The sequence below is a fragment of the Gavialis gangeticus genome, unplaced genomic scaffold (assembly GCF_001723915.1).
Source record: "Gavialis gangeticus isolate Ggan-Ray unplaced genomic scaffold, GavGan_comp1, whole genome shotgun sequence".
In the NCBI taxonomy this organism is placed as follows: Eukaryota; Metazoa; Chordata; order Crocodylia; family Gavialidae; genus Gavialis; species Gavialis gangeticus.
Window position 1 is genome coordinate 10,141,567 of NW_017729012.1, and position 16,852 is coordinate 10,158,418.

The 16,852-nt window shown below is 41.0% G+C and overlaps 1 protein-coding gene across 2 annotated transcripts in view; it reads right to left on the minus strand.

The window, feature by feature from the left end:
* GOSR1 (golgi SNAP receptor complex member 1) overlaps positions 1–16,852 on the minus strand; it is a 62,191-nt gene that overhangs the window by 19,178 nt on the left and 26,161 nt on the right. For both annotated transcript variants that reach the window (XM_019511225.1, XM_019511224.1), the window contains exon 6: positions 3,832–3,861. In XM_019511225.1, the coding sequence (XP_019366770.1) occupies positions 3,832–3,861 (30 nt within the window). The remainder of the gene's footprint in view (positions 1–3,831; positions 3,862–16,852) is intronic.

Below are 16,852 nucleotides of genomic sequence, written 5' to 3' on the forward strand. Positions count from 1 at the left end.
ACAAGAGACTCTGTTACATGAGACTCTCCTTATGATGGATGTGGGCTATCTGGACAAGACAAGTTGAAAACTTGTACATAAAAGAAAGAAGTCAATCTTTATCACCAGTCAAGCTGGTAGGGGATGATACAGAGCCACATCAAATTGATGTAGATCAGAGAAATACTTAATTTCCCCATGCTCCTTCTAAAAGACTGCTGGCCAACATGGTGGAGTGATGACTTTGTCTGAAGTGATCTCAGCAAACGCTGTTATTTTACCTGTAAAACGTATGACCAAGCTTTCTTGTGGCTCAATAAAATGACCAAGGTCCCTGATGTGGAGTAGCACACCTCTAGATTACAGGGAACTATGCTGAGAGGGAGGCTTTCCACCCTTCTTTTTAGGTTGAAAGCTGAAACAGTGCAAAGCAGAGGTTTCCATGCCATCAGTGCCTACAGGAGGCATCAAAAGCATACCATGCATGACAAAAAATCACAAGAGTCCAACAAAGAGTACATGGTAATCTACTTGAGGCAGAAACTTTTCTCCACTATTGTGCGCCTTATTCACGTGCCAAGATTTACAAAATTCTCTATTTTTGGAAAACTGATGGGGACAGAGATGGTTCTGCACTCGGGACACTCGTTAGTCCTGAATGAAGCAATTCTGACTATGTTTATACTTTAGCTGGCTTCAAAAACAATGAGACAAGGAAAACCTTGGTTTCTTTATTTTTTACTTGTGAAATTCCAAGAAGAGGATGAAGCCAGACAACATCTGTGGCACTACTGACCAACTAAACAGAAATGTTGTAGCTTGTTTAGCAAACTAGAACACAAATCATGGAAAAAAGGGTAGATGGCATATACTCACAAGCTGAGCCTTAGAGCACATTTAGAGCCAAGGAATGGAGGAATATTTTTCTCTTACCTGTCCCACTATATATGTTACTTGAATTTTTGGAGATAGCTGGCAATTTTTCCCCAAAGGAACAACTTGTATTGACAATCATCCCTGTGACTTTTTGCCATATCCTATCAGTAGATAGATATATTTTTTATTTCTGAAATTAGTTACCAGCAACAGGTTGCAGCTAGCTGCCTGATGCTTCAAACTAGAAGAACCCTACAAAAGAATGCTTCAAAAAGCATGCTAAATGAGAAAAAAGATATGGTAGCTAGATAGCAATAACAATCGTTTGTTATTTTGAGAGAGTGACAAAGTTTGAAAGTGCAACAGCAAATCTGAGAACAGTAAATACATATATTTAGATGTGGACAGACATTTATGCGTAGTCTGCCCAAGAGAAGCAAAGGCTGCTCCAGAAGAATGCAGTTGAAGGTACTGCATCCCACACACTCTCTGGGCAGAAATACATTGCTTTGGGAAAATGTTTGGCATAAGGAAGGGTGTTTAACAGTTCTTAAGAAAAATGAATTTAGTGTTTATGAAACATTCAAATTATAAGCCTAGGGAAAATATGCCTTTGTACAATCAAGGAACAGCTCCGGCATAGACACCAGCAGAGCAAAGATTCGCACACATCCATCCATTGCCATGGAGGAATCATACACATATCAGAGAGGCCAACTCAGCGTCTGCACTTAGTCAGTCGGTACCTTCTCTGCTGCGAATGCCAACAAGAGGCTTGGCTAGTCCTTCGTGGCGGTGTTGCTAGCATGGCCACCTCCCCGCCTGGGGTACCTGGGCTTCAAGCTGGACAAACACAAAAGGTACTTTCCAATGGTTCCATGTTGGCTGTTCAGTAATAATCCTTTAAAAAATCTATTAATGATTTCACAGCTTTTTGAATTACACCCAAATAATGAAACACCAGATGCAACCCATGAAGGCAAGCAGGCAATAGTAGCCAGATAAGCTAATGACATTTCATTCAACAAAGGAATCAGCATTCTAACAGCTTTGCTGCAAATTCCACATGTTTTAATTGGTTAACAATAGACAAGGCTCTAATTAAGAGCTGGATGACTTCTGACTGGTTTATTCACTTAAGAAGCAGCGGGTGTTACTGCCAATTAATATCATGCCCAAACGTTTGTAATTACTGGAGGAGGACAGGAAAAAGGAGCAAAGGGAAAATTCATTCAGTCTTCAAGCAGAGCCTGAACCGTTAACACGTGCACCTGAAACCAAACATTGCAAATTAAGTTATATATCCCGCTAATGTGCTTGTGGTTACCAAACCAACAACATTTCTAGAAAGTACAATGGAGATGGTTTTTGGCATAAGTGATACAGAGCTACCTCAACACCATTAATAAACCATGCACACTCCCAAAGTTAATCTATTAACACCACACACACATCCCCACTGAATGGCAAAGAGCTCAGAACTGTAACCATTCAGTAAGTACATGACAGGCAGCAATCACAGAAAAGCTGGTCTCCAGGTATGACTGCAGGCAGCTGGATACCAGTAACACCTTAGTGCAGTAGTTCCCAGTTCAGGGCAGGCTGCCAAACTCACCAGGGAACCTGGGTAAATATTGGGTGGTTACCCCGAGTGCTACAGCAGCTTTTACTGCCGGTTCCTGTAGTGGTATCTGCATGAGCTGTAATTGCACCACGTAGAAATCTTCTAGATCTCCACCAGAATCAATACAGAGGGAGGGTGTGTGACTCAAGCAAGAAAACATTAGGAGACTTTGCATTTCGAGGCTCATCTCTGGCCTTTTATTCCTCTACCTAGAGGGCTGGACACTACAATAAAAGTGGAGTCACCTCTTAGTTTTCACAGGAGCGAGACAGTCAGCAAAAGAGGGCCCTTTAGAAAACGTCGTTGTAAATATGGTGATGAAGCGTGCGTCTGGGGAGGGAGGGCTCTCTGGACTGAGACAGCAGAGTAAAACAGAAGTGGTGCCACATTGCAGGTGTCTTCAGAGGCACTTGAATGGAGTGAGAGGCGCTCAGGTAAACAAGCATCCATCTTTGCAGATAACAGAGCTGACCGCTAATGGCTTCTTTTATCCCAGTGTGCCTCATAGTGCATTACCGGCCTTTAACACATTCCCCTACTACACTAAGTGTACTGAGCTAACTGCATGTTAGCTAGCCAGCCCTTAATGGATACCATTCAAGCCTTGCTGCATCTCTAATTACTCTTACTGATCACTTATGCCATTAAATGCATTATCTGAAATCAAATCTTCCTTTCAGACTTTTTCTTGTAAGCAATCTAAAACTTAAAGCTATTATTTCAGGCACTCTTAATTATTGGTTCACTAAACCCCACGGCTAGAGAGCTGAGATGGGCACGTCATCGAAAACCATTCTGTGACAGAATGTGATTCCACTCTGACATTTCTGGTCCAGTGAGAGACGGCAGCATTCCAGTACTTGAAATATGCCAAAATAGGAGGTAAGTGATTATATAATTGCAATAAAGACCCCCAACCGTTACTAGTAAAATCTATCTGGCATATATGGACAGCAAAACTAAGGAGTGAATATGACTAAGGAGTGCAAGAAAACAGGCAGTGCTAGTCCTTTAATGAGAAAGTTGTTCAAGACTTTCAGAAGAATTCTTAATACTTCAACCTGAACGACTGCAGCTACAATAAGTCACATGTCTTATTTTTATAATTTCTCTATATCTCTGCATATCAGTCTAAATTGTTGCTTGAAACAGGTAAATCTTTCAATGACAGCATTATACTGCTCTCGAATAAGTGGAAAAGAATTGAATGTCCTTATTTTATTTCTAAAACGATATCTGAGTTATGGACAGTATGGATATTCTATACACAGACTGACTGATAACTTTGAACTGCATCCAAAGTCAATATTGATTGTCCAAAAGATGATAAAAATTAGTAAGTCTATTCCTACCTTATTGTTTCTTCTATCAGCCGATCCGAGCTGAAGGAGAAAACAAAAACTGCAGTTAAAAAAAGGAACAAGCACTAAATATTTTACATCAATACATTAATGTTTTCCAAAACATAACCCTTTACCAGTGTGCCCTTGTGCTGAATTACTTGGGGTGCAAGGTCACTTCACATCAAAATGAGAACTTGGCCTGCATAATGGAAGTCTCAGCAGAAGAAACACAACGGGCATAGATTTTTGGTGAGAGGATAACCTTATTTTTTCCCAATCTTGGACCAGGCGTATAGTCTAACAGCAAAATAATTCAAAATGGTCCAAACTGAAAGTTGAAACTGAATTCACTTGGACCACATCTAGAGAAGCTGTTTGAGAGCTGCCCAGAAAACACTGTGATGCTTTGCATAATGGAAGCACAGGACAGATAATTCCCTACTTGACTGCTCCCACTGGTTAACTGAAGTTAAGTGATGGTTGGAGACGCTGAAATACTTTCCCCCTTCACCCATCCATGTATGGTCTTGAGAACTACATGTGCACCACTAATTGACAACCGTTAGCAAAGCAGTCCCATGGCTGCATCACCAGAATTATGAAGCCTGTGGTGGGGTTCAATGAAAAAGACCCTTTAGTGCAACGAGAAAAAAGGACAGAGTGCACACAAAAGACTTTCTGGGTACATCTACTGTGCATTTAGGTGCTCTTCCCTAATACACATTAAATTTAGTACCTCCAATATGAGGTATTAAACAAATGTGCATTAGGCTGCCTTAATGCATAGTAACGAACGCACAGTTCTTAAGTAATGCTTAATACGCAGCAGCCTATTTTACTGTGTATTAGCATAATAGCATGGCTTTTTATGTGACGCTTCAATGTTCAATAAAATAGGCTACTGCGCATTAAAGTGCATGTGTAGACAAGCTTACTGTACTCTGTAACTGAATTAATATGAACACCAAGCTCCTGCTAAAGGAATACCCGCAGGAAATAAAATCTGAAAGATAAGTGTCTATTGATAAAGGTGGCAAAAACTTCAGTGCAATGCTAGGTACCTGGTCCATGCATCCTCATCATCCTGCAGTATCATCACCCATCTTTAAATTTAAGAAACTCAAATACCCAATCTAAAAGGCGCAGAGGTCAAGGAATGCTCCAGATCTGGCCAGGAACATAAAAGCCGAAAGACCCCCTCCCTGACCAGCTCAATCAGCACCAACAAAACAAAAAGCTCAGCTCTTTTTAAGTCAAGTCTGTATATCAGTATGTGCATCTTGGGACTCTCTGCCTTGCTGATCAACAGTCTGTCTACCTGCCTGCATGCTTAGCTTTCAGGACTCCAGAAGAAACCCTGAGAAAATGCAGCGTGTTTGCTAGATGAACCTGGCAAGGAAATCAGTCTGACAGAACCAGCCTGTATCGGAAGCAGCATGTGTTAAAGCAGAATTTATTATCACCACAGTAAAGGGATCTGGAGGTATTAAAGAGTATGACCCTACTCCCCACCAGCAGTTAGCTCAAAGGAGCCACTGGAGCAGGGGGAGCTCTGCTGCTTCTTTGCAAGAGTCTACCCAAGTTGAAAGTTTTCCAAAAACCCACACGCAGAATGGCGATTGCCCACACATCACACCGCCAGGTTCACACTAAAGTAGCAAATTGTGGAGTATTTATACATACTCCCTCTCCAAGGAGCAGATGTCCCTATTTGCCTGTGTTAGGAAGAGTGAAAACAAACAAGCTGCTATTTTCAGCATCGTCCAGATTACTGAAGCATACGGAGACAGACTACCAAAAACCCGAAATATTTAGCCTGAGAAGGAGCAAAGGGGATTAAATTGAGATGCTCAAAATTGGGAGGAGTGGTGGAGGGGGCGGGAATGGTTCTCTTGATCCTAAAAACCAAGCCACCAGTCAAGAAGTCAGCTATGCTGCAAATAAATTAAAATAATCTAATAAAACTGCTTCTTCTTGCATTCTGTAGACAGCCTGTGGAGCTCCCTAGCAAAGGGATGCAGAGGCCAAGTGCTGTCCTTATGCATAGTAAATAAAAGTAATCACATTTCAGGTTTCAAGGCATCAGCTGATTTGTTGCAAGAGTCGAGGAGGACAGAAATCCCTGTTCGAGATTTCTGGAATCTTCCTTTCTAGTGACACCCAACCTATTTGAGAAGACATTAAAGCAGGTACCTCGTCTAGCTCAACAGGTGCATTGCGCGGGGGATGCATAATGAGGCTAATCCACAAGGAACAGCAGAGAATGGAGACCGGAGAACAACAGATGGGAAGCGCAAATGTGTACAGCTCTTGCATATTAACAATGAAAAGATATTGCAGGATAAAAATCTGAGAGGCCTGGAGAAAGACCTGTTAATTAGAAGGAGCATGCATTTCTGAAAATGCTTGGGGCAAAACCATCCCGGCAGTGGTATGGATAACAGATGATGCCAAGTGCTTACTTGCACATGTGGGTAGGCTTCCCAGAGACTCTGCCACAGCCTGTCCCAAGACCCCTGCCAGGAACGATATCAGCAGTAATTAACCAGTATTTTGCCACACCAATAACTAGAGCTGCTGACACTAAAAATCTTGAAACAGCAAAAACTGAAAGAAAGTTCTGTAAACATGTGGCTTTCCTCCTCTGACAACAACAAGACATATTCAAGTGATGGCTCGCCATTTTCCAGCAGAAGCACTACCCGCTCTATCTTAGAGCAAGTCCTATTTATTCCATTTTATTACTTAAACAGATGATTAGAAAGGTATCATGTTTAAAAGCCTCTATCCTCCAATCCATACAGCAGATTTACAACCAGCTCTATCACACAGACCAAACAATTCACCCACTGTAACAAGTGGTTTTAATGGTTCTTTGGTCAAAACACAGCCTATTCAAAATGAATGCATAGGAATTTTAACAGATGGCTGTTTGGGAGGAAAAAAGATATTTCTTCAGCGATAAACAGCATTTATTTTTAAGGCATGCATATTCGAAACAAGAAGTTGTACGTGTGCCTATTTCCATTCTTATTGCAGCCAACTACCCGGGTGAAGAATCACTTTTCTTATTAACCTCTTTCTGCCAGAATGATCCAATGCTGTCATAGAGGAGCATATCTACTATAAAGCCACTTGGGTGACCAATACTAAGTGAATAAACTTGGAGGGATCCCTCATTCGTTACATCTCAGCAGAGTAACACTGATGCCAACACTTCAATGAAAGATCAGTATGTTAAAAAGTCCACTATAAATCACCTGAGCTTTGTCCTGTTCAGAAACACAGAATGGAGTAGAGAGACACAAAACCCACACCTGTGACACCAAGTCTATGAGACATTGCTGATTTCTGCAAGAGTTCTTCAGACTTTTGCTTCCAAGTAAGTAGTAACTTGAACTAGATCAAATATGGCAGAACAAAATCGTGCACCTTGTCACCTCTACCTCAAAATCCTGAATCCTATCAATCAGCAGTTAAAGGCAAGAAAAATAAATTAGATTAATTATCAATGTTTTAACAAAATTAAAAGTATCAAAAGAGGAAAGAGGTCATTTCATTACCTAATCTGAAGCATAGAAAAACGGTTTCCCTATAAAATTTCATGACTTTGCTGTTCCAGCTGAGAACTAATAATCTGCTGGATATTACCCTGTGAACACCTAAGCAAGCAAACAAGAGTTCAGGGCAAAATTAATCTGATTCACCATTTGTTTCAACGTCTCATGTATTTTCACCTGTCGAGACAGACGGCATTTTGACAAAGTCACTTAAAAGTACACAATACGAAAGAAGTGAGGGAAAGATGCTGAAACCATCAAATACCATGGCAAATGGCATGAATCCAACAGCAGCAATCGCGCATGTGAAACAATCAAACCTTTCCTGCAGTTACGTTACTCTTCCTCTTTGTCATCTAAATATATGGACAGGTAAATTAATTCAAACAGCAAATCAAGCAAAATAGGCACAAGGGAGAGAAGAGGGGTTTTTTTTTTTTTTTACCACCAAATGTTCCCCACAGCCAGAGTGCTCAAAGAGCTGCGAAACAAGCTGCAGAGCAATAGACTGAATCAATGATTTGGACTGTTTATAAAAGAAGAGTGGGGAAAATCCTGACCTCAGTGAAGACAGTAAGCTTTGCCACTGACATCTGCATGGCCTGGATCTGACCTGGTGGTTTTACCTGTCCAGTTAAGTTTGTGTCAGCAGCACAGTTGATCTGCATGCACACCAAACCCCTTAAGGATGGAGTGGCCCGTTAAACCTGGAGATACAATTAGATGCTTTAAGCATAAAGGTCAGGACCCTTTATCATAACAGACAAAATAATGTAGATAGAAATAAGAAAAGTTACAGAATATCCTGCTAACTCTGTTTTCCCTTTTGTCCGCCGAGCTCATTTATAAAGCTGACAATTTGACACAGTTCTCCCTTCGGCTGAAAGATTGACAGCCCACCTGAATTCTGCCAAAATGCCTGCATTAGCTAATTTCTATATTCACAGCCCATATTACTGGGCCAGGAAACACAAAGCTTTAAGGAATGGCAACGCTGCAGTCACACTGATATTTGTCTTGCAGAGTGTACCCCACTACACCGTACAAATCATTCTTAAAAGCACAGAATCACAGAAAATTAGTGTTGGAAGCGACCTCAGAAGGTCATCTAGTCCAACCCTCTGCTCAAAACAGGACCAGCCCCACCTATATAAAATACAAGTGGAGAGTCTAAAGGGGGAAAAAAAGAGCAAAATGCAAAAAAACCCAAAACATGCGTCTTTGGGCAGTAAGAACAATATAACCTTAAAATTTGGATTACTCAATGTTGTAAGAATATAAGTAGAAAATAAAAAACACATGAATGAGCCGAGCCTACTTCTCACTTACAGTAGGTTAAGAACATACATGCAAGCAGCTACTGTAGGAAACCTGAATTCACTTCCTAACTCATCTCTGGGTAACTTGTTCAAGTGCCCATTCTCAGAGGCCTTTCAAAATGCAGCGATTTTCATAACAACAATTCATAATATTAAACTAGAATTTCCACCTTTCCATAGAAAAAAAATCTCAAATCACTGCAAGCAGCTTCCAGCTTTGTGATGCCTGTCCCTAAAAATGAAAAAGAGCCCTATGCTGATAACACAAAAGTCCGTGCTACGCCTCTGGCAAAGTAATAGCAGGTTGAGGTTCGCAAACAGCATGTGACATAAAGGAGCGATAGGGGGATAGATTGAAAAACAAAGCACAGATCTCAGATCACCAACATAAATCACCAGATCTGAAAAGGTGTAATCACTCAAAAAAAGTAATGACTTGAGATGAAATGGATGTTTTCAGGGATGAATGGCTTCCTCGGACTAAAACCATTTTGAGAGCAGATGGATAGAGGTACAAATAGCTGTGAAACTGCAAGCTTTTGCAGGTTTTGCTTCATATGTTAATTGAAATAAAATCTGGAAGATAAAGAGACTGAGTGTAATAGTTTACAGACTTTACCTTCCAGCAGGGATAATGAAACAAAGTGCAGGATGGCTGCAACTCTCAAAGTGTAAAGATCTGTATAAATACACTGGGGGATCATTATACTTTTAGGCGCTGCACAGATGCACAAATCCAAAAGCAGAGAGGCAGACACAAATCTTAATGTATTTAGAGACAGTGGGCTGGATTCTGCAGACCCCGGTGTAATGAGTTTGACATTTGGGAGACCTTTCAGGAAGACTGGGAAGATACCCAACTGGTAAGGAAACAGCGAAGTGATGGTGGCAATAAAGAAAATAGCCTTTAATTGAACTGCCATCAGTAGATGCAGCAGATTGCTTACATTTCAGAAGAACTGAACTACAAATCATCACACTGGCCAGCGGGCATACAAAGTTATACAGAGTTCAGCGTCTTTCTAGGTGTTCCACATGAAGCCAGAGCGTTACAGAAATATGGTAAAGCAAAGAAACACAAAGCCAGCAGCCACTGAACACTATTTGGAAATGCTGCAAAGGGTAGGGGCCCAGCCAATCTGCCATCCTCATTTTGGAAGACTTACTTACTAAGACCAGAGAGACTCACAGAAAGAAGCCACACAGCGCACTCACAAACAGCACATGACAACATCTGCAAAATATTCTGTGACCAAACTGGGGGGAATGGCATTTTTCTATGGCTCAAGATGAACATTATTTGCTTATCTGCCTCTCTCTTCAAAGGACTCCTCAGAAATGTTGCTCTTTAAAGAAGTGAACCTATCCACCATGAATCCAGCTATCTCCTCTTACTTTGCAATACACACTTAATACAAGGAATGTGGTCAAGCCCCCACCATTCTCCCCAATCTGCTCAGATTCTCACTAATCACCTCTACATCAGAAGTAAATTAAGTGGGCCACAAAACCAACTGGTTGGGTGGCACAGAGATGCCCATAAGCAACTCTCTCCCTAGTCATGACAGTGCAGGTTCCTGGAGAGACTGACCCCCCCCCCCCCTAAAATTGTACGTATTACCCATAGGACCAGTGCTAAATGAACTCAAACAGGGCAGGCTTTACTGTAAGTCATTATCAGTAACCACAGCCGTAATTTATCGGAACTGCTCTGACTAATGGACTATATTGTTTTTTCTTCAAGTTTTACACACTGTATGCAACAGTGTTAGAAAGGAATGTTGCTTTCATTACTTATTATAACCCAAAGGAGCTATTTCAATTATATCTTTGGACGACCACCAAGTAATATGTAATCATATGTAAGCACTTCAAGGAAAAGTTTCACATAAGCTGAACACTAATCTGACCAAGAGAGAATGGATGCAATCATAGACAACAAGGGCTGGAAGGGACCCCAGGAGGTCCAACCCCCTGCTCCAAACAGGACCAGCCCTAACTACATCACCCCAGCCAGGGCTTTGTCTAGCTGGGCCTTCAAAACCTCCAAGGATGGAGATCCCACCAGCACCCTAGGTAACCCATTCCAGTGCTTCACCACCCTATACATGGACTCGCATGAGTAGTGGGGTAAAGGAGGGGCAGCACAAATACATCACAGAGCTGGTACTGTCTACTAATTGTAATGAGGCAGACCGCTGATCATCACGGTGCATTGTCAGTTCAGCCACGGACTTACTGTGTAAGCTTGCCCAAGTCATTTCACCAGCTGTAAGGCTTACCAGCCTTACAGGTGGGCTGGAAGGAAGAGAAGACTGCAGGGGTTAACATCTTCTAAAGGATCACTGTCACCCAAACAGCTTTAAGTGTTGCTTAGGGCATTCATACAGATGATTTCAGCAAAATTAACAAAGAAGAAAGCCTATATTATTTTTGAGATAGACAATATGAGATGATTTTTATTTAAATGCTACTCTGTCCACAACTCTATTAAAAAAAAACTATTCTGTGGAAAGCTTGTGTGTCCTGTTTCCCAACTCTGCTCATCTGCACCTGCTGTCTTTTTTCCGAGAGATGCAGTAAGGCATGGGGCTTCCAGCTAGGATTTGGCCAAACTAGTGAGAGAAACCATCTGCCTATTTGTCGTTCCAAAAAGTGATTCCTATAATTGCAGAGGTAAATAAGCAAAACACTGACTGCCTATGGATTTTAAAGTGCACTCTACATTTAAGCTATCTGTAACTCGAATCTGAGATGTAATTCTTTAATGAATAAGGACCTGCAATGACGTTTTGCCAACCTGATTTCTTGTAAAATCCTCAGTACTCTCAAGCTTGTCTTTTTATCTGCCACAGAACAAGTGGAACTTATCCAAAGGTGAAATGATACTCAGTACAAATACATCTCACAAGTAGGAGAGCATCCTGCTTCTTTCACCTGACAGCAAAGCTAAACGGAACAAAAGGTTCTAAAACAAAACCCTGTTAGCCAGCTAAAATGGGCATCTGATACTGGGAGCCTGGAGCTAATTCTTGTTGCTGTCAAGGATTTCAAGGAGATCACCATTAGAAAGGGAAAGCTACTACTCTACGCCGAAACGCAGATGTTGGGGCATCATGACGTCTGTTAGAAGTTTCCTGAATATCCAGAAGTTGGAAGCCAGAGCTGCCTAGTTCGGATGTACTTGCCCAGAGGTTGAGATTAGGGAATTGAAATATTTCGTTACTTTTAAAGAACATGACACATACCTTTCCAGATATGTAGTGCGTAAAAAACAAAGAAATAATCCTACTGAAAATCCCTATCCACATTCTCCTGGATTAATCTGACAGCCAGTGTTGTGCTGGAGATCTGACTAAGGAATTATAAATAATCTTTTCTGACCTTAAAATCTGAAAACTAAGCTGATAGTTATGCCAGTAAAAAATGACCTATTTACACTGAAACAAGACCTGCACACTCAGATTCTGTTTGGAAGATGGCTAATTTATACACAGCAGATGGCAAAGTGTAAACCAGGGGTGGCCAATCCGCAGCTCACATGTTTCAAGTGGCAAAGTGTGTGTGGCCCATGAACTTAATATACAGATGTGGCAGATCAGGGAAGGGGCAGGCAGTGGCAGATAGTGCAGGAAGCAGTAAATAGAACAGGCAAGGGGCACAGGGCAGGGAGCAGAAAGCAGAGCAACATATGGGCCAGGGGAAGGGCATCACAGCAGCTCTTAGAAGAACACAGGGCTTCATTTGTGGCCTCATAGGGGCAAACTGTATATTTGATAGCAGCAGCTTGTGGGAGTACATTTAATGAGTATTCTAATATGCCTAAACCAATGCTTTGTACCTCCTGACAGAAGCATTTACAGGGAGGCAGATCAAAGCCCTGGAGTTATAAGGACAAAACAAGGCCTCCACCACAAGAAAGCCTCCAACTTGAAAAATCAAGTGCCACCAACCAACAAAATCTCCTTAACCGTTAGTCTTCCACAGGCTCTTTCACTGTGACTCCGGGAGAACCGAAGTAACATCACCGACTTGACTTTGACAGTGCATTCAACCACCAACTATGCTCAAGCTAGAAAACTATTTACATTGCACGCATCTACACGTGCAATTAATGAGACTGAATAAACCTGAGAGCAATTTGAGCCAAAGTAAACTAATCCCAATATCACCATCTACACGTGTGCTTAAGCGCAGTAATTTACTCCACTGTCAGATAGCACCTGTGTATGATGTGACTATTATATGCCAGAGTAAATTAATCTACCGCATCCTAATTGCAGCACACATGTAGACGGTGATGCTTTACTGTGTAGTAAATCAGTCTACTGTGCAATAAAGCGCACGTGTAGATGTGCTCACTGTGTTTGTTACCGCTGTGTCTGCATAGGGAGGCTGATGTGCAAAAGTCACAACTCATGCACTGTCTGATGCACAGTGACGTAACAACACACTTGCCACAGAGGTAAGAAAAATCCAACACTCTCATATTGTCTGAACTTTGAAACCTTTATGGTTGACAGTCTATACATTTCTTAGACAAGGTAGATGGAGCATAGGGTGCCTGGATAAACACTTATTACATCCACTTTTAATGAATAGGTTTTCTTCCTAGATGTACAAGAGGTATCTCCAAGACTTCTAAGTACTTACAGACACAGGAACATTCTTCAAAGCGTGTCTGTATGCAGGGAAGTCAGGATTACTCTACAAAAATATCTTAATTCCTTCACCTATACAGTGAATAAAGGAATAAATTAAACAGTGCCTGTAGCAACACTGTCTTCAAGTGCACCCCTCCTCTGCTATAAATGGTCAGAGCTGTGACAGGCTTTAAAAAACAGTGTTATCCTCTAGCGATGAAAACTGCAATCATGAAAAAAACACGGAGGGTCTTGTCCTGACACCGACTTGTCTCCAAAACAAAAATTAGCCTTTATTTCATAAAAGCTGAAGCTAAATAGGTCTGGATGTCTGGTAACAGCAGTATAAGCGCTTGGCTTATTGCTTTACACTGAAGAGTTTTTTAATCCACAAGACACAAATATATTAAATGTATAAAGGTTCTTTCCTGTCAATTAATATTATTCATATTCATTATGCATACACAGCATAGCGACAACTACAACTGCTATTGCCTTGTGTGAAAAAAAGCAGAAAAGAGATGGCAATTACCTAAAGAACACACAAGTGATTAGAGAAGGCATGAATTTCAAGAGCTGACCTAGGTATGAAGAAACAGAGGCTGGTAAGTGGTAATGCCACAGGCTCTTTCATGTCAAACTCCTTGCATACACAGTTGACAGCATCTTAACTATTAATCTCATTAACATGCTATATGGTGGTTGGGATAAGTAATATATCTTGATATGATTCAAAATGAGCCTTTAAATTGCCTCTGCCAGCTAATGGGTACTTTCCAGTAGGATGCCGGAAAGCTGAAAAAACTATAAAGGCAGGCAAATTTTCTAAAGTAACTATTTCAGATAATCACAAGTTGGTGGCGATGGCTCCTTTAACAAATAAAATGGCAAGCAACAGAACTAAAACAGTCACTGACTTTGCTTAAAAGATGCATCTACTTTATTAGAGCTAATCCATGAAAAATGGGTTTCATTAATTGTTAGGATTCTAATTTCAATAAAGACCTTGGGGGAAAAGGCTGTCCTAGTTAAGGCTGGGAGTTTAAAGGAATGCCAGCAGCAAATACAACATGCATCATTAACTTGTTTATTTCAGAAACAAGCAACTCGATTCACTAACACGCAGGCAGCTTTTTAACATGAAGTGTGCTTTTAATTCCACCCCCACCCTGCCCCTCAGGGCACAGGATTGTTTCTAGGTTAAGGCACAGGGCAGACTGAGAACTAGGCTCTATTCCCAGCCCGGTGGGGACAGGCCAGTGACAAGTCACCCCACTTCTGGGTGCTTAGGAGCCTTTCTATAGGACAAGAATTACTTACTAGTGGTTTGCTGCCATACCTAGATTTGCATGGTGCTGTGGTTTTGTTTCCTCAATGTTTGGCCAGTTTGGGATTCATTAAGCCTTTACATACTCTTTAGATCAAAAAACAAAAATGGGTTAAGCCTAACCATCTTTTAAGCACATCGTAAATCAAATAGATAATTCAGAACCGAAGTCTCCATTTGAAAGCCTTTGTACTGGAATAAAAAGTGATACCTAGGCCAAAGATCAAGAGAAGTGACAAAGCAGAGGTGTGAGTACAGCAATGAGGGATAAATGCTGGTCAAGAAGACGGTATATTATTAACAGACCTGAGGTGAGAAGGACAAAACTAGAGTTAGCAGGGAAGACGCCATGTCTAGACGCACTGGCTGGACTGCAAGAGGAAGTCTGTATAATTCCAACCTTAACTACGGGCAATGTTATCAGCCACCATATTCTGTTTTTAAAAAAATGCAAGTTACTGAGTTTTATATACCAATATAAAAAGAGCAGAATACTCCACTGTATTTAAGACAAGTGTATCTGAAAAAGCAATCCAGCTGCTAGAAAAGCATTCAAGTAAAGGTTTATTTAATACTTTAAATCAGGGGTGATCAACCCCTGGCCTGTGGCCCCGTTCCAGCCCCCTGCGCTACGGCAGCAAGCCCGTGGGGCTCCCTGCAGATCCATAGAGAACTCGGTAGGCTGTGGCCCTGTGTGCTGGGATGGGTGCGCAGGGTGGGATAGGCCTAATCCTAGGTTGTGTGGGCAGTACAGGGCCCCTGGAGCCTGCTCATTCCTATAGACTGGCCCCATGCCCCTTATCTGGCCTGTGGAGCCAAAAGGTTGAGAGTCACTGCTTCAAGCAAAAGGTAAGGAACATGAAGTGAATGAATACAGCGGGACAAAACAATTGAAACCTGCAATGCTTCACTATACACACGCTGACTACCATGTCTGCATATGCACATCCAGGAAAATATTCGACTGTTGAGCTGATCGGCTGTTACAGTTAACTGAATGACAGCCTGGCAACTATTAATCTTCAGCCTCCTTTATGGATGTTTCAAGGTTCAATTTTTATAACATGTGTTATGTAATTTATTCAAAGGAAAATAAGTCGAAATCCCAAGTCAAGGAGATTGCTCGGATCATGCCATCAGGGTACAGAAACTTCCATAGCAGCCAACGGACAATACCGACAAGATGCATTTTAAACAATCAGCTCTTTAACAGAGAGACAAAGTCAAAACTAAAGTTGATATACCCTTCTTACTCCTGCTTCTTATTCCACATTATTAGATATTGAACTTAACTCTGTTGAAGGAAAATATTCAGGACGAAGATGGACTAGCATAATCCTTCCCAGTCACCATTCTAGCATAATACTAATTAGTCACCATTCCCAGTGTTTTTAAACTCTACAGTGAAATACATGACATGACTACATGAAGAGTATTCTTGCATATGCGAAGTTACCACCTTTCAAAGGTTAGCAACTTGGCAGTTGTTCATCTGAAATCACAAAAAAGTGACTACAACTCAAAGAAGAAATAATAAGCCTAAGGCTCTTTTTCTTTTTTCTTTTCTTTTTTTTTTTTTTTTTAATATCAATAGTTTCAGATTACAATGAAGTCACATCTCATGAAAGCACTTACAGAGGAAAATTCTCATACAGCCTCAATGAGATGGCAGAATCATGCTCATTAACTAAGTAGGCTGTATGTTAACAAGGCAGCTGAAAGGCAACTATGAAGTTGGTTTTAGAACGATAGTGCTTTTAGATACCCAAAACTAATTTATTCTACAATCATTGCAACATTAACCTCCCAAATCTCAATGACCTTGTGTCACACTGGATCAATATCAAGCACTAACTGCATCTTCTACTAGAAAACCCCTCTTTAAAAAGTGTTTTGTTGGATCCTCCTGTTTTTGAAGGAACTTCAATTTTGTACATGGAGATAAAAGACGGGTGCTGTTCTTATTCTAATGAGGTTCAAACTCAATGTGAAAAATGGATTTTAAATGCTGAAGTGACTGGCTGATGTTCATATGCATTTGTTAAGTTCGTTATAAATAACAAATCCCATTGGAGCATTTCTTCCAGTGCCTGCAAGCTTTGAGCCTCCCCAAAACTCTCATTAAAAAGTATTTTAATGACTTGATCATGTTGTTATATAAATACTCATGTATGAACAATG